General features: G+C 34.2%; 1 protein-coding gene across 6 annotated transcripts in view; it reads left to right on the top strand.

The window, feature by feature from the left end:
• Window positions 1–25,549, top strand: part of RapGAP1 (Rap GTPase activating protein 1) — a 162,921-nt gene that overhangs the window by 102,424 nt on the left and 34,948 nt on the right. For 5 of the 6 annotated variants that reach the window (XM_008198451.3, XM_015982531.2, XM_008198452.3 and 2 more), the window contains one exon: window positions 2,348–2,537. In XM_008198451.3, the coding sequence (XP_008196673.1) occupies window positions 2,348–2,537 (190 nt within the window). Of the gene's footprint in view, window positions 1–2,347; window positions 2,538–24,675; window positions 24,978–25,549 lie in introns of those variants that run through there. The other variant, XM_008198455.2, reaches the window with a different exon arrangement.

The following is a 25,549-nucleotide window of genomic DNA, read 5'->3' as shown; positions in this document are numbered from 1 at the left end:
TAATTGTAAAACTGGGGCGAACAGCACCGCACGAATTTATTTATTATTTTTATTGCGAAAGCCAATTAAAATAATTGGTCGAAAGGCAACACTTGCCACACTGAAGCTATGAATTTTTCATTGGGGGTCATTTTGTAATAAAGGAAGCGTGCCATACGTTTTTACATAAGAGTTTGTGCAGTTCAGGCGGCGACATTTTTAAATCGGCGCTGACCTGTATCCGAATCGGATTACTTCCGGTTCCATTAGCGTCGCGACCTTTACGTTTCCGACATGATGTGATTGCGGTCGACGTTTCCCCTTTCTTCCACGAACTCCAGCCAAAATGATAACACTGCCAATTGATTTTTTAAGCCAGAGACTGTTTTTTCCTCTTTCTTATTCATATTTCCGCCAGACTTATGAAACGCGATTCGTAAGTAAAGTTACCGTTGGGGGCGCCACTGAGCTAGGTCGAAAACAGTAACCATAAATGGCGGGAAAATGTTTATTCGGATATTTTGAGCGTTGTACGAATTTTGGGGCTTCACAATTATTACATTGCCTATGCGGAATGATTATTGCATCTTTGATGCAAGAAACTTATGTTAACAAATGAGAGATGACGAGGAAAACACGAAAAACGAATGACTGTTTGGTTCACTTTCTTTATTGGAAAATTATTACAAAGACATTGAAAAGCCTACCTTTTGGCATAATTTACGTTTAAGTGTATTATAGCAGTTGTTAATCTTTATTGTAGTTTTGTTGATTTACCGAAGTATTTCATGATTTTATCAGTGGAAAAAATTCTAACCTAAAATTCACAAACTTCACTAATTTATTGGTTTTTTGAACCCAGTTTTGTGTTCGCTGTGATCCATTACTACAGTCTTTAATTAGACAACTGTTTGATAACACTTTGTAATGAAAATTTTAATCTTTTTCACTTTTTATCCACTTTCAAATTACATCAATAAACACTTTATACCACGAAAAACAGCAGAACCAAAGTCAAAGCTAGTATTTACCACCACGTACTTTTAAAGTGATTCTCTCTAATGTAAGCAATTAACACTATACACGCAAAATTGTTAAACAATTTATTAGATGTCAATTAAATGTGGAATTACGAAAATTTCGTTACTGTTTTCGACATAGTTCAAAAGTCGTCACCAGAGGGCGTCTAGTTAATTTTATTTCCGAATACTTGTGCGAGTCGGGTGACGTACAGTCTCGATCAAAAAGAATGACACCCCTGTCAACAAATCTCTTAGGTCATAAATTTCAACAAACCCAGCTAGTTTACACAATATCTGGCTAGTTTATAGACTAGCCAAAAGATTTGTGGCTGCGGTTCTAGGAGTGTCATTCTTTTTGGTCGTGACTGTACGTCGCCGGATGGAGCAAGCGATTGAAGTAATCAGAGACATGTTTTTTGGTCTGATGGCCTGTCAGCGGGATTTTTTCCCTGTTTGTGTGTTTAACTGAGATGTGACAGTGACAGGGCCTCTCCTCAGTTCAAGCTTTTGAGAAACAATCAGAACACACACATACGCTTCATTTCATTGTAATTTATTCAAACTCAACATGGTCTGTGTCATTTACGACACGTTCCGCTTTTAGGGGTTGGGAGATTTTGTTTACTTGAACAAACAGGTTTTTCTCATTTTACATTCTCGGGCTTTCACTGATGTGTGTTTTTTTGATGTTTGACCCACTTGTGCTTTATGGCAGTTTGTTGAAAACATGCTTGTTAATGGTTGATGTAACAAGCGGTAATAAAAATATTAATAAGGTTGGTTTTAAGAAGGCATTAATATTTGTGTAGGTTTTGAATTATGGAAGTAAATTACATAAAATTGGCTGAATGCGGTCTGGGATTTAAAATGCGTGAGAGATTTGCTAGGACGGCGTAGTTAACCGGAGTTACCTTGTATGGCGCACACGCACACAGGAGCTGATTTAGGCAAAAATGGCCCTGATGGTCGTTACTTACTTTCTTCATGTACCATACAGTGCCTCCATCAATTAATTAATCGCACAATCAGCACTTTCGACGTCACTTTCCTTTGTGTGCAGTCATTACATGAAATAAAATCGCCAATAATTTCATTAGTACCACTTCGCCTCAACCAGGAACCCGTCCTCTCCATTGTATCAAAGACACGACATCAGTTAGATATCTTGTCGAGTCATTATACTAATTTTTCTAAATCACCATGCGCATTGCTGTGGGGGATGCAAGCGCCATATGTCATCATATGAGTCACACGCGTTGCATAATCGCTGACCGGAAGTCCGGATAACATCTTTATGGTCATTTATGGTAATGGAGATAACTGAACTGGATGTTTGTTTGTTCCAGGCGCCAGCATCAGAGCAACACGACATGGCACGGAACGACAACCGCTCTGACGGGGGTGCAACAGCCCCCCATCAGGCAGAGCCCGGATAGGCTCAAAGGCACGACCTGCGACCTATTCGAGCTCTTAGAAAAAGCCCAAAGTTCCAGATTAGATGACCAAAGATGCGTATTACCAGCCTACTTCAACCAGGTCAGTGTTAGAACCATAAAACTGCAGTCGCTAATATCCAAAACCAATAAATGAATAAAAGATTTATCAAAGTAGTAAATTCGGCAATAAATGATATCCGACAAGATGGCAAAGAAAAGAGCAACAAATGAAAAAAAAATATTTTCAAAAAAATTAAAGAAAAAAAAATTTATCATTTTTATGCTTAGCAGAACTTTTTTTATCACCATGCGAAAGTTGGTATGACACTTTTGAAACATCCTGTATAAAACAATATGTACAAAATACAGGATGTTTCCTTCAATTTTACGAGGCCTGCGCCTAATGTACGTACTAGATAAAAAATACACATTTAATTATTTAATTTTTGGAAACCCATGACAGTAGTTGTCAGGCTAATGACTGTTTCATTAATAGTCGTATATTTCAGTTTTTCACAAACGATTATCATGTCTTTCATCAACAGACGGCGTGAATATAATTTTAATCTATTTATCTTAATAACTAACTAACTAAAAACGTTTTTTTAAATGGGTGAACAAACTACAAAAGTTTATCCAATTTTTCAAAGTTTGTGATCGAGTTCGTATCGGAATATGTATTATTGGTTGCATTTTCCAGGCGTAGGCCCCGTAAAAATATGTTAAATACCTTGTATATAAAAAAATCAAATATGTTTTTGTAAATGTATATTATTCCAGTCTAATCTAGTAATAACAAATTAATTTAATGTTTTGTGTTAATTCCAATTAAATTAAAATTCAAATTAAAATAATATTGTTTTCGCAATAAGCTTTCATTCTGCAGATTATTGTTTTCGTTCTCTGCAATCATTTTTATGCAAACACTTTGCCCTAAAATCATAAACTAGGATATTAACGAAAAAAAGGACAAGATGGTAAAATGCTGCTTCCTTGGTTAAATTAAGACAAATGGTATGTTCACTATTACTAGGAGTTTTGACGTAATAAAACGTTTTTTAATAAAAAAAAAAATTTATGAAAATTTTCCGAATAAAAAAAAGGTTTTGTCGTTGGTTCTGGCAAACCTCCCACGAAGAAAACTTTCTTGGTATTAGCAGGAAGAAAAATGGAAGGTTAAAGGACAACACGTTCTAGTGTGTTTCTAAGCCGACAGATGGCGCGGAATTTATTTTTCTATTATTTTTTAACCATTTACTTTTTACGAAAACTAAAAAAGTTTTGAACATAAAGTCTTAATTAAATTGGAGCCAAGGTAATCTTTTTTTTAACAAAGGTATTTTATTTATTATTATATTCATACTGATATCATTTCCGACTAATTGAGAGGAACAACTGAAAATGCATAAAACTAAATTTGTTCAAAACTCGTAACAGTTCTCAGGTAATCCTAGAAATTATTTATCTTCATGTAATTAATTTGATTATCTGACCTTGCAGAACAAATCAAAAGTGTGTCTTGAATAATAAACATCTATACGATTTTTTTTTCAACAACATGTTTTGCGTTAAGTATTTATTTAAACAAATCATAAAATAACTTTTTATGAAACACAGTTAAAACGTAAAATTTTTACTTGTGCTTCAATTCACAAAAAAATTTTCTTTCGTTCTTATTAGAATGCAGCTGAAAAATGAGACATCAAGACAAAAGTCAAAATTTTGATGTCTCGTACTAAAAAAGCTACGGAAACTCAGTTAAATTATTTAATTTTGTAATTTTTTAAAAGCCGTTATTTAACTTGCTTTGTTGTCTGTCTGTCTGTTTCATGTCCGAATGAATTGAAATTTTGCGTACTTACGTAAATTCAATTCCATATACTTAATTACCATCTAAAGGGGTTAAATGGGGTTTTAATATTCTTCTTTGATAGAATTTTTTTTATATATTTTTTGCGTTAATGGAATTTGCAAGAAAAGCATTGCCTAAAAAATTAACTAAAAATCTCGAGTAGAATTTATCTTGGAAGTAACACCAATGAGTAAAAGTAGTTGCTATTTACTAGATTTGGTGGTAAGTTGGCCGCACTATTTTCGTATTTTTACTACGCGCTGCCAACCTTTAAACTCGTTTTACTGTACCTATTTCCAGTGGATCTGTCCTAATCTGACAATAAATATCCAGTTTTATATGCGAGTTTTTGTGACGTTTATTGTGGAGGATTTATCATCGGTAGTGGCGTAAGCCACTCATTTCTCTCTCGGGCTTCAAATAAATAGTTAATCTAGTGTGCCCTGGTTGTAAAAACACGTCGATTAATCATCCACGTTTTTGTATGTTTTCATATTAAATGCCTGTAGCACTTAATGTGGCGTTTGTTGCATAATATTCGAATGCTTCAATCGGATATTTGTTTCCACAGTTGTGTCAATATTTACGCCTAAAATAAACCTTGTCATTTTGTGTATATTTGGTTGTCTAACCAACGTCGGGCCTTCCCCCAATTCCTTATTCCCCGCACGCGTTGATTAATCAACCCCATCCAGCCCGCCAACTTTCTAATTAGAAAAATTAATCACACAATCCTCGAATGGAAATGAAACTGAATGAAATCGATGAATATTAATTGCGACTCGCCTACTGCCTTTATTAAAATTTTTGCAACCTACATGTGTAATGGCAGCAGGGGGCGCCACTTGTTTCTTTTTGTGTTTTTTTACAACGATGGTCTTAATTACACGACACGCGACATTTAACTGTCTAATTCGTTGCGATCAAGTCAAGGTTGTGCTACATTTTTACTTGGTTTATGTTTGTAATTGCTGCACCGGCCCACACCGCGCCTTTTTTGGTCGTCCCTGTGTAATTTTCGTCGGTTTACATGAAATTGCATCGAAAATGGGTCGGGGCTGACGTGGGCCAGCCACCAAGTGAATTATGAAAGAATTGAAGAGTTCGATTTTTTGCTGTCGCAATATAATGGACGAGGAAGTGATTGTTTTGTTTTGTAAAATAGATTAACTAGACGAGTAGGAGGCACGGACCTTTTAGAGACCTCCATTAACATGATGTAATTGTTGTTGACTTATTAATGAAAAAAATTGATAAACTAATTAGGTTGTAATTTCCGGGTGTCAAAATAATGGCGGCTGGAGGAGAGGTCATGGCGAAAATGGCGGCTGGAGGGGAAGCTCCAGTCATGCCAATTATTAGATTAGATCAAACAATAAACATCGGAATTCCAGCAATGATGGGCATCAAGAGAGTCATGCTCGGCGCGCATTTGTCGGTTTAGGGACCAATAAACATTATTTTAATGTCCTAGTTTAATTAAAGAATTGGGGGAATGCCGGGTTTCTCAACCGTTGGTTTTTTAAGCAATCAAAATCACGTTCGGTATCAATCATCCCTTCCTCCGCCACACGAAGGGAGATCTATCGTGATTATCTCGGTGATTTATACAGGGACTCGCGGGAAAATGACGAACGCCTACGCGCACACAACTTTTGTTCTGTGAATGAGTTGTTAAGTAATTAATGTTTTGTAATCAAGGTTAGTAATTGCGAGGGAATGTTGACACGCATTTCATGTTGTTCGCGCAGAGAGGGGTGCCTTTTTAATCGTGCGTTGTCTCAAGCAGCGTCTTACAACAAGTTATTATTTATTTATCTAATGACAGCTGTCGCTTTTGTTGCCACATTCGTTACATAAAAAAATTCTCGACTCGGCGCGTACATACCGAATTTTTTCTTCCTAGAAGTTTGAATCGCCGCAGGGTCACAAGCCTCGAACTCCTTCTTCATCTATGTTGTACACACGCAGTCGTTATTTGAGAATTATGATGCTTCGGACAGTTATCACCGCGTTAATAAACTTGAAATGTCGTCGTAGATTTTGAAAAACCTTTCCCGGAATCGAAAATAATTAAACCGAGCGATAAATAATCCAGGATGGGAAAAACATAAATCCGGGAGAAATACGTGGGTGTTAGTCGGGAAAATTTATTAACGTAATGTGCGGCTCGGAAAAGTCCCTCGAATGTGTGGGAACTGGAAAAGCATTAAATTATGAGTGCTTGCTGTTTATGGACCCAAGAACATTTTAATTCGGGAAGTGCACCGTCGAAGCCCCGGGGAAAACGCGAAGTTGGGAAGTTTTTCAAACCGATAAATCGTTCAGGCTGGCATATCACGCCTGGAAGTTATGCAACTAATAAAACACCGGGCGGGGGTATGCAGCCAGGAATACACGATCGGTATTACAGACGGGTTGTTTGATTCGTGCCGCCGCTAATAGAGGGCGATACGATACGGGATATCAAAGTCGACCGCGATTTGCATTTCTATTCCGTAAATATTTGTCCGATCAACTTTCGATTTTTTTGAAAGGAAAAGTGAAAGTTGGAACTATCAAGTTACTAAAACTGGAAATAGTTAACGATTCCGATCGTTAAACTAATAGCCGAAATTAAATAAGGCTGGAAAAAACGTGCCGATTTTGTTGTACGTAAAGAATGCACTTCGATATATCGATATGCAGGATGTTGGGGTCCCGTGAGATCATGGATTTAAATTGGATAAAGAAGCTTTCGAAGGGTCGCTTGAGAGTTCTTTGTGAATGGGCACGTTAAAGCCCTTTTTATTACATTCTTCCGACGGCGCAAAACGTTCGGGCTTTTCAAAAAAAGAGGCCATTATCATTCAAATCATTTTGTCTAGTATTTTGCACACCGGATGTACAGGGTGTTGCAGAAATACGTGTGTTAATTTTGCTACGTAATAAAACTCTTTTAAAACTTATTTTTTATTTTCACTGTTTTCCTCTTTTCTTATGTGCAAACGAGCCGGTCATTGTTTAATAATCAGTAATTTATATTTTTTTTATGTTCATAGCAATAATTTTCATTATTGTTTTAAAATGTTTAATTGCTCGTTTTTTTTCACAACAAAATTAGTTGGGCACTTTTATTTTTGTACTCATAGGCGGGTACATGTTTTAATGTGTTATCTACGGATAACGAAAGTCTAAAGGTTAGGATATGAAATGATGTACAAATAAAACGTTCTCGTCCGCGATAGTTCTGTTAATGTCGCCAGAGAGCGCAGTTGTTCCATTACCTCTAACTTTCTAGAGCAATGAATTTAAAAAAATGGTTCTATGTATATAACGGTTAACACACAACAAACAAACAAAAATACAGGCATACAGAGCATTTAATTTTTAATAATAAGACATAAACATAATTTAAAAATTATATTAAAAAAAACTTTTATCAATTCGAGACTTGCCTCATATTTTTCAAAACGCTGCAAATACGGTTACAGCTGCATGAAAAATGATAGGAAGAAAGTTGTAGAGAATTAAATTTCCTACAAAAAAGTCCGCGAGACCATATTTCCATCTTCAACCATTTAGGCCCCAAAGTCGTTCAAAGACGCTCAAGCGACGGATTTGTATCATTTTGCCAGTGGTCAACTATTTCAAAGTTAATTTAAGCCTAAACCGTTGAAGATAGAAATATAGTGTCGCGAACTTTTTTGTAGAAAATTTAATTCTCTACTACTTTGTTCTTTACACTTTTTTTGTATCTTTAACTGTATTCGCAGCGTTTGCAAAAATATAGGGTGGATCGCAAATTGATAATTTTAAGCAGTAGTTCTTTGCGTACCGTCGCATATTTATCAAAACGCTGGGAATACGGTTGAAGATACAAAAAATGTGTAAGGAACAAAGTTGTAGAGAATTAAATTTCCTATAAAAAGGTCCGCGACACCATATTTCTATCTTCTACAGTTTAGGTATAAACTAACTTTCCGTTACTTGACCACCCGTAATATGGTACTAATCCGTCGCTTCAGTGTCTTTGAACGTCTTTGGTGCCTAAACCGTTAACGATAGAGATATGGTTTCGCTGACTTTTTTAAAGGAAATTTAATTCTCTACAAATTTCTTTGTAACATTTTTCCTGTATCTTTAACCGTATTTGCAGCGTTTTGAAAAATAGGGGACGAAGCGCACATTTTAAATTTTAAATAATTTTTTTCTGATGTTTCTAATGACAATTTTAGCTATCTGTTGTCCTCCGTCCGTTAAGAGTGCAATACTCAACATTTATACATTTTTTTCGAAGTAAATGGTGAATTGGTTGAGTTTTAATTAATGTAAAACGATTTGGCGTCGAGATGGTATAACGCTCGAAGCGCCCTCATTTTTCCTTTGCCGTAGTCGTTTCGTCTCCTAACTCATAGTCCTGCGTAAAGTTATCTTTTCCGAATTGTTACTGAAAAATAAAAAATAGAGCAAAGGTTTTATTTACACGTATTTCTGATACATGCTGAATGGGAATGTAAGCGAGCATTTTTTCGAAGAAAATAATTAGCGTCAAAGCAGTTCTTCATTCGCACCTCCTTGCAAGTGATTGATTTGCAGTTTTCGTGTCGGTGTGGGATGTAGGCCTCATTATTGATCTAACTGAACGCTGATGGTACTATATTCGGAGTCTATTAGCGTAAATGGCTATTACTTAGTCACAAGAATTTCATGCATAAATCTAAAGGTCGAAGAGCAAATCTATGTCGAACCTGACGTACCGTAAATAACACCAACCCCGTAGATAAAAATCGGCAGAGTTGCTAGTTAGTTGCTCGGATCTAATCAAGAAAAACAAAAACCCTATTTACTTTGTGACATTCTCTCGCACGAGAGAACGTACTAATCAAAATAAGGTCTCGCATTATTCAAAAGCCAGCTAACAAATAGAATTTCCCTCGTTATTTGCAGCGCTGGTGTATTATTTATTTTCTTCTTGTTTGGGCTTATTTTATGTTGATTTTCTAACGCGACACGCAAACAGCGAATTACATTATCAAGTGCTGGTAACATATCGGTTGGAACGCGGTGTTTCTGATATATCGACTTCCGTTCGCCACAACAAACGCCTCCGAACCGACAAAATCACCAGCGGAACTCCAAACCAAGCCCTTCCAAGCTGCGTTGCGGCTTTTATTTAAATAAAACGCAAGCAATGTTTTCCCCGTCCAGGTGAATTCGCCGGAAGCGGTGGCAGGTGATGACGCAGTTTCGGCCCTCGTGTCTAACTAATTTGGAAGTTTTGGGGGAGCAAAGTGCTCGCGCTCTGTTTGTCGCACATCGATGTATAGAGGGCTTATCGAGCCTTGGATTCTTGAGACGTGTTATGATTCTCTATCTACCCTTCCTGATCTAAGTGGAAGCTTGTTTGTGCGAGAGGAGGATCCATTAGGGAGCGAGTCGTCGCAACCTTTCCCCCGATTGAATCGTTGCGTTAAACTACGATTGCTCCGCGAATAATTGATGGATTTCGGAAGTTGAGAATTGAAAAACGACGTGACAGGTGCTTGGACACGTACAGGGTTTAGCCGGGCTTAGTGTTTTAGCCCCTTTGTGTGACATTTGTCGTGTGGTACACCTGCCGGTAATTCATTTATTGTCGGACGAGTTTATGCGAAAGCTAACGGAACTCTTATTCTTTGTTGAGTCACCTCTGTAACCTCTTTTATGGTCGGACGTAAACGCGAATGCTACGATTTCTTCCCAGAGACACGTCACTGATTGACGAAAATTGATTCGTAACGGGGTTTCAGCTGACGCTCCTTGCGGAAATCCTCTTCCTCCGACTTTCTGAATTTTTAAGTCTGTTCAGTCAAACCCGAACATAAAAGCAAAATTCTATTAATATTGGCCGAAAAATTACACGCTTATCGTGTTTCGAATAATAATCTCATTTGTTTTAAGTATTTTCCTATAGCAAAAAGTTTGTAGTTTACTGAATATAGCTTTTTTATGAGGGGAAACCCTTTTACAAGATTTTTAGCTCCATCGAACATAGATTTTTATGGAGACTTTTATCAATATCTTTTAAATTGCTTTGTTGTCTGTCTGTATTATGAGCCTTTCATATTTTTCGAGTAAAATTTGAGAGGGTTCCTGTTGTCCGAATGAACAGAAACTTTGCATACTTACGTAATCTGCCTGACAATGCAATTCTACATAGTTAATTACCTCCTAAAGGGGTTAAATGGGGTGTTAAGGTTTTATGTTAGGTTAAAAAGGGCATGTTTGGTTTGTACTTAAACAATAGGGGATTATATAATTACTTTGTTCAGATGACTAGTCCCAAAACTTTTATAAATTATAGAATTATAATCTGTAAGCAAAAATATTCTCATTTGATAGAAAAACATAATTTTTTCTTTTTGGTGCATTTTTTAAATAAAAGTTAAAAAAACATTTTTTTATATTTTTTATTTTCATTTTTAATCAAGTGAAGTTTTGAAAAATTCGATAAATTTGTGCTACTAATTAAAAGAGATATTCTATTTGTCTACCATTTTCATTCAAGAAGTTCAAAACTAACTAAAAACCTTGAAATTTGACAATTGTTGTCCATTTTGCAAGGCCTGATTGATTGAGGCCTTGATTAGCTATAAAAATTTCAAAGTGAAATTGTTTTTTGTGATTATTTCGAAAGCAAAAAGAGATAAAAATAGATAAAAATCAATATAAATGTCGATATTCTTTCGAATCCTGTTAAGAAAATAAGGTCGTTCTATTTGAAATACTGAGTTATAGCAGTTTTTTGATAATAATTTTGGAAAAATCATGCAAGCTTTGAATTTTGATAGTTGACAATTTTGAAAATTCTAGAAGATCTTTCTAACCTTCGTTTACCGAATGAAAAAAAAAACATTCTCTTATAGCAAAGTGTTCAAGGACTGTGATACTTTAAATAAGCAAATGAAAAATGACATATCAAAAAAAAACGCGCCAATTTCTCGTAATTCCGAAACTAAGCTATTTTGAAAATTTGAAAATTAATTTATTTGAACGGTAATTTTAAAGTTTTAGCTGTATTAGAAGTTCAAAAAGTTTCTATAATATAGGCCCTTAGAAAATTACCATGTTTTGCTACTACAGTTAAACACCTCCGAATAACGGACACATCTCCACAACGGACAGTTTTGTAGAAACGTAACAAAAGCATTAGAAAATAATGTTAGAAAACCTCTCTACAACGGACTCTCTGTATAGCGGACACGGACTAAAAATTTATTTTTTACAACGGACAGACTGAAAGAGTGGTGGTTCAAAGAACGAATATTTGTTTGAAAGATCTTGTTGAAATGGATGAAAAATTTTATACCGAAAAATAGATGGGTGTATGAATTTTTTTTTACAAAAATGTGATAAAAAGATTGTGATGATTGTGATAAAGGAAAAACTGGCGTTAGAATCACAGTAAACTCATGCTGTCTGAATATTATGAAACTGTGAAAAAAAACCTGAAATTATGTCATGTAACCAAACAAAAACTGAAGATTTTGGTAAAAAAAACTGACTTTTCTTTTTCAATATTTTCTATTTTATTTCAAAAAGATTTTTGGTTATAATATATCTAAGAATAGAAAGTTTTATAACAAATTTTTTATGCCGTTACAAATCTTGGTCAAAAAATTTAAAGAATTAATAATATACCTAAAGTTATACGTATTTAATCCATAACATACATGCTTCATTTATTCAAGAATTCTGCGTAGGAGTAAATAGTTATTAATAATACGAGGTCGAAAACACAAGCTTAAAGTTCGAGGGCTGTCATTATGCAACGAGCGTATGCGAGAACTTTAAGCGTTTTCCCATAAGTGTTATTGGACGTTTTTTTGTTGGAACATTTAAATTTACGTAAAACACGTTGCTATCGGAAACCTGTTTATAATCTAGGATTCAGATATTAAAAAGAAGGCTTAAAATGTTACAAAAAAAACTATTTTTTTGTAAAATATACGTTTTATTTGTTGTGGACCGATTACCTAGTGTGAAACATAAAAACATTAAAAAATAATGAATAAAGAAGTTAACACAATAAGTTTGTAGCTTCAGATTTTTTCAAATATGACTAGGCATTTTTTCAACATTTTTCTCGTAATCTGCACTTGCTTCTCAGTGACGTACTATTGAGTTGGTGCGCCAGTTTTTGAGCACGTTTGGTGGGACGTTTAAAATTATTTAAAATTGTTCACCTGTCATTAGTGAACATAATGGACAATTAAAGATTCTCCACCAGTGTCCGTTGTTGAGAGGTTTTACTGTATTTCTTTCAAACAGGCCAAGGAATTATGTTATTTATGATAAAAAAGTTTGTTACTTTTGCCTTTTTTGAACGTTTAGTACGTTTTCAGCTGAACTCTCTTTTTTTTCTTCTTTTTTTCTTTTTCTTTTTTATTTTGCATAATAAACTTGATCACGCTCAGAATAGTAAAGGTTACGTTCTTTTGGTCTGTTTTGGGGCAATTTCGATAAAACGCGCTGAAGGATTATCCTTTTTTTGGGTTCATTATCTGACTTCCGAATGGTTTGGGCCCAGGTCTCGCTGTTCATTCTTTTGTTGTTAATTAGCCTTGAAGACAAAGCTGCCCCAGATGAGTGATTCCTACCATCAGCGATTTTCAGCCGTTATTACCGTGTGAAAGTTTGCGGAAAATTCGCCCAAGCGCTCTAATGTCGAGAGTCATTAGAGCCCCTCCCGCCTTCGACTTAAAGTTTAATTAGTCGTCGGTCGGGAGATATTTAAAATAGACTAGATCGAGCATTAACCGAAATTAATTTCACAAAGCCTTCGTATGTCCGTCCACTATTTACGAGTAAATTGGATTATTCCAAGACGAGATAACGAACAAATTTATTTCCTTGTACTCGATCCCATTTAATTCATAACGGCGTCTCGAGGGGAAGCAATTATTTCACGAAAATTACCAAATGGATCGCGACCTGTCTGACAATGGAGAGGGCAGAGTTTGCGGCTGAATATTACAAAATGTGAACGAGCTACACGGTGACGACCAAACCGTAACCGTGGCCATGATCTGTGGCGAATTACCACGTAATTCTGTTACCAAATTACGGACAAAAAGTGTCCCCAATCACGAAGCAAAATACCGTTTTTTCGCCATTTCTTCAATCCAATTAGACGACTTTCACTTACTTACACCTGATAGTTGAACGACGTGTCAATTGCAGTGTGAATGGCATTTGAATGTTTGTTCAACCGTCCACTCAGCAGTTTTATTATTTATTGACGATATTTCCGCAACACCGTGCAATAACACTGCCAATTATCATTATCTGTGTTCGCTGAACACGATCGACGTTTCTGCGTCCCGAGGGGTCGCTAATTTTTGCCCCAAATCAAAAGTTATGACACTCTTATTAAATTTCGGGTTAGTAACAACATGTTGCGAAAACGTCGAAGAAATGCGATATGGACTCTTATTGCTATTAAAGATTTATGGCCCGGAGAATGTGGGTTTATTGAGGCAATCAAGCCAATTCGAGGGGGAATAAAGCGTTAAAATTGAATCGTCCTGGTGTGAATTACGAAAATATCACAGAAACTATGACATAATGAGGTCTTATTTTTTATTGATTTAAATGCGTATTGTTGTCACACGAGCCATCGGACAGGATAATTTGAACGCAAAACGAGCACAATTAGGTGATTTGCACATTTAGTAAATTGCTGGTTGTGTTTTTCCATTTTCGACTTAGGAAAATACAGTGTGATTAGTCTAAAACCTAAACAATTTGGAACAGAAATGCGAGCCGCAGTTTATGACTCTTTGCGACCTCAATTTAGGAAAAAAAAATCAGGCACAGCTAAAAATAAAGGTTTAAACTTAATTTTGTTTCCGGATTTTGTCGGAAGTGTGTGTTTTGACATGATTTATATACAGAGAAAATAGATTAAACCTGTTTTTTGTATTAAAAACACAACATAAATTATTGGAGTGATTAGCAGTGGTATGGTAGGCTGAGAAAAAATATTCAATAATCTGTAACTGAAATAAGTTTTTCGTAATTTTCGGTGACTTTTGGCATGTTTTATCCAAGGGCGGATCCAGGGGATCCCCAAACAGCAATTTTAATTTTTTAATTAATAATTTAAAAGCCTAATAAACAAACGTTCAAGTCTTTTTACTGTTCATTTATTAATAAATTAATAAATTGTTTATTTCTAATGTGTTTTTGTCCATTTTGTTTAGTTTCAGTATAAGAAACGATGATACTGAATAAATCATTACAACTTAATAAAAATTAAAACAAGGAAGTTGCTTAAAAATTCTTTTCTATACAGAAATTATTATGCATTACTTAATTTACTTAAACAACTTTATGTAAATTAACGTTGTCTGTTGTATTTGAAGTTACAGTTTTTTTCTAATTATTAATTAAAAAAAAATTGTTTTCAAAAATGAGAACTAATTTTTTCAAAAACTTAGCAAAATCGACTAGTAAAAAAACATTATGATTAACAACTACTACGGTACTATATGCAAACATGCACAAAATAAAGGGTGTTGTATTAAAAAAAACATACATTAGCATTGGATTTTTCCGATAAAAAGTTTTTTTTGGGACTTAAATTTTGTATACATTTATTTAAACGACAGTTAAAGTTTTATTCACTCTAAAAAAATTTTTGGAAACCCCCTTCCCCCAAAATTAATTTCTGGATCGGCTCCTGGTTTGATAAAAATTTTGCTCAGAAAACCAACTAAGACACTAAACAGGTCAAAGGTTCTACAGGGTGGTCCAGCCCAGGACCCGTCTTCTGTAATTCAGTTATTATTTAATCCAATAACTGGTGGAGAACTTGTAACGATTGTTACGCAACGTTTCGTTTATTATAAGACATACATCATCAGGCACTCGCTAACAATACATTTGTATAAAATTTAAGTGTAAAGAAATTTACATTAACATTATGTGGTTAAGTGCTTACGGTTAAAAAATTATTATTTATGACATAATACTTTTTTGGACACTGTATAATCAAAAATATTTTACTATACAGATTGATTTTTTTCGGGCCTACATTAAAATCTTTTTAACTTCTAATATAGCTAAAATTTTGTATACAATTCAAATCGACCATTTCAACTAAATTATTTTCAAAATAATTACATTTTTGAATTCACTTTCTCAAACTCTCAAAATTTACCCAAGTTGTAGGTGCTTTTCTGTCATAGTTTTTGACATATGTAATTTTTTTATAACAATTTTTATTTGCAGAGCTTTATTTAAAATATCACAGCTCTTGAATCCTTTTCGATAAGTAAATAATTTTTTTTTGCATTCGATAACCAAAAATTTTTTTCAAAATCTTACCTTCTTAACAGCAAAACAACACGTCCTGTACCTATAGCTTTTAAAATTTTTGAAATAATCACAAAAAACGGATATTACTTTGTAATTTTCATCGTTAATTCAACTATCAAACAGAAGCATTTTATTATATTTTTAGTTGGTTCATTGTGGAATAAACAGTAAAACAATTATATTTAATTATGGTTTAGTGAATTATGTAAAGTAACTCAATCAGTCTGCCATCGAATTTTGAACTTCTGAATGAAAATGGTTGTCAAACTGGACATTTCTTTAATTAAAAGCACTGATTTTTCGTATTTTTTGAAAGTTTACACGATTAAAAATGAAAATAATGAGCAAAAATTCAGTTTTTTGTGATTATTTCTGAAACTGTAAGAGACAGATATAGAAAATGTTGTTACAGTAAAACCTCTCAACAACGGACACCGATGGGAAATTTTTAATTGTCCGTTGTGGAGAGATGTTCACTAATGAAAAGTGAGAAATTTTTAGTAGGTTTTGTTATGTTCCTACAAAAATGTCCCTTGTGAAGAGGTGGTTTCACTGTAGAAGACTCCATAAAAAGCGATGTTCTTTTAATTGCCATTGAAAAAAAAAAACAAAGATGTTTCATTTAAAAAAACTGGGTTATTTCATTTGAAAAAAACAAAAATCATTTTTTGATCCTCATTTTTATAATTTTCAAAAAATCATAGTAACCTTGCTGTTTGACATTTGACAATCCTGAAGATTTTAGAAGACCCTTCGAACTTTTGGCTATCAAATACAAAAACAATTATTTACTTATTGCAAAGGATTCACGACCTGTGATATTTTAAATGAACTCTTGCATTTGAAAATTTGCATAAATAAATTGACAAAAGTCAAAAACTATGTCAGATAGTACTAACAGCTAGGGTATTCAATTTCAAAAGCCGAAAAATCTGTGTTTATTATCTAGAATTTCAAAATTGGTCCCAATTTCTCGAAGTTCCGGGAGCTCAGTCATTTTGAAAATAATTTAGTTAAACACAGACTGGTCGATTTGGATTGTATACAAAATGTAGCCTCTAAAAAATCACCCTGTATATAAATAACACCCTGATAGCTTTGGCTTTGCCATTAGACGTAATGTTTGACGAATTTTTGCAAAATAAAAGATGGTGACAAAAAAAGGCATAACATGTTATTTTAATTAACATTTTTATAAGTTCTCTTGAAAAGAGTAGTTTTATTTTGAAAATATTAAAAAGCAAGCTATCGATTAGTGGTTGTGTGCCTGTAAATTAGTTTAATTTACAATTTTCCAATCAGATATTTACAAACATCGCCTTTTATCACTCAGAACAATCGGCCATTACCACCATGTTCAGCACTCGCCACTATCTTGAGTGATTCATGTAGCACAGTATTTTATTTGTAACTGTAGTAGTAGTTATCTTGAAGTTAGAGGATCATTATTTTTGTTGTTTAAACAAACACGGATTAATCTTAATTGCAACAATTTAAAATTTTAATCGTTTTCCTAGGCTATAAATTTAACCACTAACTAAACACATAGATTTCAACTCGGAGGCAAACTTTTCGTCGACTCGTTCCACACTTTGATGTAAATTTACACATGTTTCTTCCGCTCGATAAATTGAAATGAATGCAAGAACTTGTCACGCTTCCAAAGTATCGAGTTCTGTTTCAGAACGAACTAATTTATCGTGTAGAATAGTTTGACAAAAAGACGGATCCGAGGACGTTTTTGGCGATTATATTCATGCTCTGAATGTACGGAAAATGGGTTTAGTTATATTAAGAGCAAATCTCCTGAAAGGAGACGAATGCAACTTCCACTCGGCATGCTTTTACCTGCACTAACTTAATTCTGATATTTCAAATGGAACTTGCTGTGATGACATGTCATTAAAAGGTTTCTTGCTCGAACTTCGCGAAATAAACCAAAAGAACCCAATTCAATTCAGACGCGGAAATGCGCTCACACGGATCATTAATCCGAAATTTTATTTTAATTAATTTGTACACCAGCTTTTGCTGAATAAACAAACAGCTGCTCAACCGAAATCGTTTCAATCGCGGTGTCATCATAATCTGTTCTGTTAATTAGAAATTGTGATTTTTTTCGCGCCGAGGGAGAGAAAATTGAATTTTCCCTCGACGTATCGGTCGTATTTCTCGTTTCGTTCATTAGCATTCACCGTTCACGTTAATACCACAACAGCGAAATTGTTTATTGTGTTCGTTGTACAGTTACGGAAACAATTAGCATGAAATTACGTAAAAATCCGTACTGGGAGATCAATTGATGGTAGTCGGATTGCGGTCGTTAACTCATAAAACTGGTGCGAAAATGTTGCATTGTAGTCGTAAATTTGATGTTTTCATTACGAATTTGCTGAGGTTGCATTGCTTTAAAACAAGCAATTACACAAGAGAAATGAAATAATTGGATTATAATGAGTGTAATAGCAACAATTGCAGCTTACGTATTCGAGATACGTTCCTGCAATAAACTTCTTGTTTTATAGTGTGAAAATTAATGTCACATGAACGCGATATTATGCTTAAATTATTGCTTTGTTTATCAATTGGAGATACAGACGTTTGCTCAGATTTGGGTAAACAAACGCTGCGTTTCCTTCACTCAATTCGAATTTATTTCACCTGTTTGCCGCGATTCCTGCTGACCTAAGTATTCAAATATTTGGAGTTTTTCATTAAGTATCTAAGCGGCCCTGAAAATGACAGTGAAAAACAACAGACTCTGAAAAATAATATTATTCGGGTTAACTATTTATAATGAATAACGAATAATTAGGAATTAGATATTATTCTTAAAAATAGTTAAAAGAATAATAGAATTTTTAGTAAAATGTAAATTTAGTATTATTTTCACTTAGGGACCACCACAAAGTTTGAGTTCCATAAAATTATTTTTCAGGTAAGTTGGAATTTCAAAAGCTGTATTTTCTTACCTGTGGCTCCTTGGGGACGTAATGATATACCTACTTACCTTCCTAAATTTGGGGAAGGAAAATTTCAGTTTCTTTTTTAAAGGTTTCTAGAAGAACTGTTTTAAATAACTTCTTATTTTCGCTTTTTAATTTTTTTCTCGGATTTGTTACCTTCGTACATTATCTTAAAAATTCAGTTCATTTGACACATACCTCGTAAACTCTAAAAGATTCCCGAGCTCTAAGACAGACCTTGGAACATTGTAGATTTTTTAAACTAAACTTCTCGAAAAAAAGGGAAATGTTATCTAAATTTGGAAAATAGCTAAGGGCTCGCAACATGTAAATCTCTTATGACACTCACTTCGTTCGTGCCATGACCTCTTCACTGAAGGAACAAAATAATCAACAGTAAAACAAAAAGCTTAATAGAAAACACATATGATATTATTTTTTATGCTTCTGAAGAAAATTTAGTAATATACAGGCTGTTTCGTCTAAACCCCACATTAGAAGTATTGTAGCTACCTTTTCTTTGTACACTATAAAGTTTTACAAGAGATAATGGTGTTTATCGTAAAATATTTACGATACCGATTGATTCGTCTGAAAGACGAAAACGTTGCTACAGTATTGGTTATACCGGAAGTCGGTATCAACTTTTTTTTATTTTAAATGAAAACATATGTTTTTGACTGCGTTTTTGGATTTCCTAAGTTATTTCAAGAGGATTTTTATCAGTTTTTCTATACCTGAATTAATCCCTTTTCAAAATATTTAAGATTATTTAAATTTTTTGGATTTGCACCTTTATCTTTCATTTCAAAAATCGATATCTTTCTATTTTTTGAGTTCTAAAAATCGTATTTGGACAATAAAATAAGAAAGCCTATATCTATCCTTCAGTGTGTTCAAAATTGGAAATAAAATACAAACCTTAAAATCTTAACGTTATTTTTGGACAATTTCTACAAGTTATAAGTCAATTTTTTCAAATAGAAACCCCCAATTTTTATTTTACTAAGTAGATGAAAAGTTAATTTTGCATCAATGTGCATTCTCTGTACCTGTTTGTGAAAATTTTCAAATTATGTTGGTTTTCTTTGACATTGTCGGAAATTCCTTAGTAGCCACAGATATTTTTGCACACTTTGACAAATAAACATTTTTCATTGAATAAACGATAAGTTTTGTTCAAAATTTTGCTTTACTTTCCGTTAAAATAAAATAAAATTATTGAATTTAGATTTTTTGATTTCTTGTATTTACTCGCGTTTCCATGGCAACCTATGCGAAAAGAGCTATGGCTAATGAATTTCTCAATGCCAACAAAAAGTTTGTATAACATGAAAACTGTTACTGTAAGTATAGAGAATGTTAATACTCATTGTGGCATTTCATTTAAAAATTTTGAATTAGGGGTGTTTGAAGATCTGTAAACTTAATCTTAAAAATTTCGGATTTGCTAACTTTTTTTCGAAATTTGGAAACACCAAAGAAAAGGATTAAACCTTTTCTTTCTAATAAGCCAAAAAGGATTTTTTAATTTTTAAAAATGGCAGTTATCGATTTTGGAAGTCAAAGATGCAAATCCAAAAATTTTCAAAAAACTCAAAATTTTTCAGAAACGACGACATTTAGGTTTAGGGAAAGCTAATAAAAACTCCCTTAAAAAAACTCGAGTAATCCAAAATTGTAATAAAAAACATAGCTTTCCAATTAAAATAAGAAAGTTGCTAACGACTTCCGGTATAACCGGAAGTGGCGCCATTTTGAAAATATTTTCATTGATTAGGACCCAAGGGATTGTGGTTGTATGCAAATTTTTAGATGACTATCATTATTAGAACTGCCAAAATTTCCAATGTGTGGCTTAAACGGAACAGCCTGTATATCCCGTCAAGTATTATCTGCATGATTTTTTTGACAATGTCTTTCGGCACTTGCCAAAGTTGGTGGATTTATCTAAACATTGTCATGACACTCATTTCGTTCGTGCCATTTTGTGACACCCCTCTTTAATAATTTTTTACTGAAAGATACAAAACCGATGCTATTATGTGATATTAATATCATGCTCCTGCAGAAAATTTTGTAATATTTTATTCGTGTTGACTGTTGCAAAAAGTAGTTGTTAGTGTAGGATAAAATGTTGATTTGAGTCAAATGATGACCTAAATTCCAATTTTTACACCTAAAACCATTGGCCTTTTTAAATCTTTTTTGCGACCCAAAATCTCAAGACATTGCAAAACAAGCACTTGCATAATTTCGTCTACAATCTTGATAAAATTACATCTGCGTACTACAATTTTATGGTATCATTAAACAAACTAAATTTTTATCTAAATGTGGGGAGATTACTGAAATGTTTGTCATATGTACTAAGGAAAAAATGCGGTATTTCAATCTGATTATTTATCTTATTCGTCATATTTGCCAATAAACAATGCACTATTTTTTGCCCGAAAAATCTGGTGGTTTTCTTTAAAAATTCCAGCGTAGCATCATTTTATTTTTCTTCACGCAATAATCTTGAGTCGTTTCATTGTGTGTCGGTGTCGTGTCCATCTGAGCGCGACCGTCACATCCGTTTCGGCTTTCCGGTGGACGACTAAGTCGGGGTAACCGATGCACGCATGGGAACCATACACTGCAACTATCACACAAAACTACTCCGCCCCGCATGAACACCTATCCCAACGAACGGAAAAAACCAAAATTCTTCGTGCTAGCGAAACATCAGACACGCCTCGTGCATCCACAAGACCTGGAGGCTAGCATTAAAACCAAATGATATGGTGCGGAATTAATAGTTGCCGTTCTATGAATTCGACTTTTTGTACGCGATTTGACAGCTACGATCTATTTTGCGATCATGGCTACCGTGGAGTTTTTAATTGTGGGGATTTGGCCAAAAGGCGGTCATTTCTATTTTTGTAACGTTCGTAATCGAATTGTCATCTTACTAGGTTTATTTCGTTTACAAAAAAATGATTTTCGGTCAGTTTGTTTGTAGTATTTTGCTAACAGGCGCAGTCAGTAGGAGTTACGCTTTCAAAGGCAAAATTAGTTATTTCTATTCAACACTTGATGGGTTTTTGGTTCAAGTCCAGGATCTTATTTTTTTAAAACCAGGTTGCAATTATGTTCTAGATTTCAAATATCAAGATACAAATTGCTTTACGTAAAATATTTACAGGGCCGCTAATAAGTATGGATACAGACAAATATTTCTTCATTAAAATGTGTTCTTTTTAGTTAAAAGTGTTATTTTAACAATTAATAATAATTTTTATTTATTTGTTGATCAAAGTTCAGGCTACCAACAAAATTTTATTAGTTCGAAGATTTTGCTAAAATACAAAATACAAAATCAAGTTAGCCTTGTATCCCCAGAACAAATGGAGATAGACATTTGGTAAACATCTCAGACGATAAAATTTAAATACTTTAAAGCATATACCAAATTTCAATAAGTTTTGATGAATAATTTTCATAATATTTAACTGTATCCATATTTTTTAGCGACTCTGTATATTCTATAGGTATCTCAACGAATTCAATAATAATAAAGTCTATTATTGACCTTTAAATAATTGAAAAGTAGATATTTTTTTACGAAAGCCGAAGATACTAACGCTTTGTGTCACCTATTTTTAAAATTTCCAAATATACAGGGTGTTTAAAAAATGAGCTGAAGTACAAAATTGTTTTTTTTTAATGGACCACCTTAAATTTTGTTGCCTTTTTGGACGTAACTTGTATTGGTCGGTTGATTCTGCTTAGTTTTTGAAATAATTTGATTTTTTTGAAGAAAACACGCTTTTTTAAATGAATGACACAAAAACTAAAAATTTTAGACATGTAGAATTTTTACCATCTTTAAGGGGAAATTTCAGACTTAAATATGTACCAATTGTAATTGAAAAAATTTAAAAAAGAAGTTTGTTAAACGTTGAAAAAGTTGAAAAAGTTAAATGAAACACGCAACTTTTTGTTTTTGTTTCTCGAAGATTATTAAATTTTCTATCTAAAAACATAATGTTTCAAATGCCTAAAGTTAATAACTAAAAAGTTATTTGACTTTAAAAGTGAATTTCAGCAACAATGCAGATTATTTATTAGCAAAAACATTTTTTAGAGTTTATTCAGATTTTAAAAATTTGACATAAATATTAAAATTCTAGTTAGTACACTGTAAGAAATGACGAATAATGGTCTAAGGGTAACATTAAAGTTATAATTAGCTGAAAATTTCACTTTTCCTCTACTGAAACAATAGTCAGTAACTTTTTTAATGTTTATGTTAAATATCTTTTAAGTAACCAGAGAGACAATTTAAAAGTCTTTTACATGCGAAAATAAAAAAATTAAATTATTCGACTTGCATTCGACTTTTAATTTTTTTATTTTCTTGATTGCAGTGAGCTAAAAAAATATTTCCTTAACTTTCAACATTCTTTTTCAAAATGGTTAAAGTCTTACTTTTTTATGTAATAGGGTAAATAGTTATTGGCTTATGAGTTTATAACTAACGTCTTTTCAATGAGATAAACTGCAAATTATTCCCTTCTGTTACGTTTCTTTAGAATGACGTACAGTCACGTTCAAAAAGAATGACACCCCTAAAGAGCAGCCACATGTGGACATTTAACTAGTTTAACTAAACCAACTGGACTTTTCGTACCAGTCCGTTTGGCAGGGGTGTCATTCTTTTTGATCGTGACTGTACATATTTTGGCCTGCATATCATAATTGTTCGACCTGTCCAATAAGTAAAATTCTTGCACCTAATAAAATAAAAAATAATAAAATTTATAACGTGTAATAATTATTAGTATCTTCCACACATTTTAATTTTTGGTTTGGAAATTTGCCATTTTGCAATTATCTATGTCTTTATTCTGAAGTCAGTATTGATATTCCAGTTTCGATTTTTGTTTAAATGTTGAATAACTATGCTTTTTACCCATTTTGTAAAGCCATATTTTATAAGCAAAATCGACCAATAACAAAACAAAGTTTGTATTATATGGAAAATAAATTTAAGCTAGTCAGGGGCTAAGTAGGTATCTACAGATTTATGAAAAAAAAAAGATTAATTTTCTAACATTTGAAAGTCCATAATGGACTTCTTCAAATTGCTGGCCGAACACCCTGTATGTTTGTATCGCTTTTTTCTCGTTTATTTCTTGGCCCAAAAAAGTGATTACTCAAAATGATTTTGAGTTGGAAGAACTAACGTTCTCTTCTGATTTTTGTCTCGAGTTGTAGCTATTGTTCAGTTAATGGATTATTGGGCAAGTTTCGATAAGATCAGAGTGAAATATTTCAAGTTACCTGAAATTGCCCAGAACGACAGTAAACACGCTGAAATTATTTTTGGATATTTTCTTTCCTGTCCTGCGTACGAATCGAAACAATAAAACCGGCACAAATCAAAACACAGCGATTTAATTACTAACATAGACCCAGATTTCTAAGATTAGCAAGATCCCATTGTGTGAAAGTTAATCCTTTCAACAATGCGGCTATAAATTACAGTCTTGGTCCCTTTTTGAATTGAAAGAGGGAACCAGTTTGATTGTTTAAACAGGGGATGAACTTGTTCCATCCCGACTTGCGTTTGAATTTTTTGTTTTCTAGCTTTTTTCCAGCAAGCTATTCACACCTTGACCCTCATTGTTGTTAGCATAGTGAAACCAAGTGGTCGTAATCGGCGACCTTTCCAATGCGTAATCTGTGAGAAAGATTTTGCTTCGGTTTCTGTCTCACGTCCCTCATAAACCTAATCGCTAAGAGGGTTGTAAATCACAGTCGATAAAAGCTTCAGCAAACAAAGTGTTTCTTCCCGAACTTTTCCCGATCGCCGGAATACCATCGGCCATATGTCTAGGGCACATGCCGCCGCTTCCGACACCTCGCACCTGCCGTGGGTTTCACGTGTCCAAAGTGCTTCGACCCATATTATAAATAAATATGTCAGAGGACCCAAAACTCCGCTCCGGTATTTTTGATGCGGAGCGCGCCGGAAAGCCCCGACTCGGTCGCTTTACGGCGCGTTTGGCGAGCTTTCATTGGTCGGTTTGTTCGCTGGAAAGGTGGCAGCATGCTGTGTCCTCAAACTCAAACCGTTTCGAATGTTTAGTTCGCGACTGGCTGTTGTTACGTCGATGCGTGCTTGTTTTTCCTACACTATGTAGAGTGAGTGGTGCGTTTTAGAAATTCCGTGCCGCGCCAAAAAGTGGTCTAGATGCGTACGTTAGCGGAAACTGACAGGAACACTTTACCGAGAGGGTGGGTTAGACAGGCTGTGATGGGTGTCTTGAGGTGGAAGGATATGCCGGCGGCCGGCAGGAGCGACACTTTGCACAAAGGGGCCACCCTTCAGGTATTGAACCATTGTTTATTTATAGAAGTGAAATGTTCGGTAAAGAAACGGACGGAAAGCTCAAACTATTCCTTTGATAGGATTGTCCAATATTTGGGTTTCGTGCAAAACTGGCCCAAATCGAACGCATTCATTTCCTTGCTTTGTTTGAGCAAGGATCTCGACACTGACTCACGGTGGATTTCTGGATTTATATCCTTGAAGCGGAATTCGGAAAGATAACAAACGTCTGGAAATATCTTCGCGAAAAGCTTTACAATGTAATCCCATCCATTTGCATACAAGTTGGTGGCAAGGAACATGCTCAATTTAATTAGACATAATGTTGTACACAGAAATGCCGCTCTTGGGTTATCGCAAACCCGCCTAAATTATGGCTAGATGTGGCTCTTTGTTACCGGTTATTAAAATGTTATTTGGAAGCTAATTAGAAAAAGACGTGATTCATGGTCGCCCACTGACCTTCGCTTACTTCGGTTGACATTCGCTCGCACCCCATGGCCCATAAACCCATGGACCCTCCCCAAGTTCTATTTTTCGAGCTCCCCATGGGAGATATAAGCTTGGTTAAA

Source organism: Tribolium castaneum, chromosome 6, assembly GCF_031307605.1.
Source record: "Tribolium castaneum strain GA2 chromosome 6, icTriCast1.1, whole genome shotgun sequence".
Taxonomy (NCBI): Eukaryota; Metazoa; Arthropoda; class Insecta; order Coleoptera; family Tenebrionidae; genus Tribolium; species Tribolium castaneum.
The sequence above is the reverse complement of the archived record's forward strand: the minus strand, read 5'-3'. Positions and strand labels throughout refer to the sequence as shown.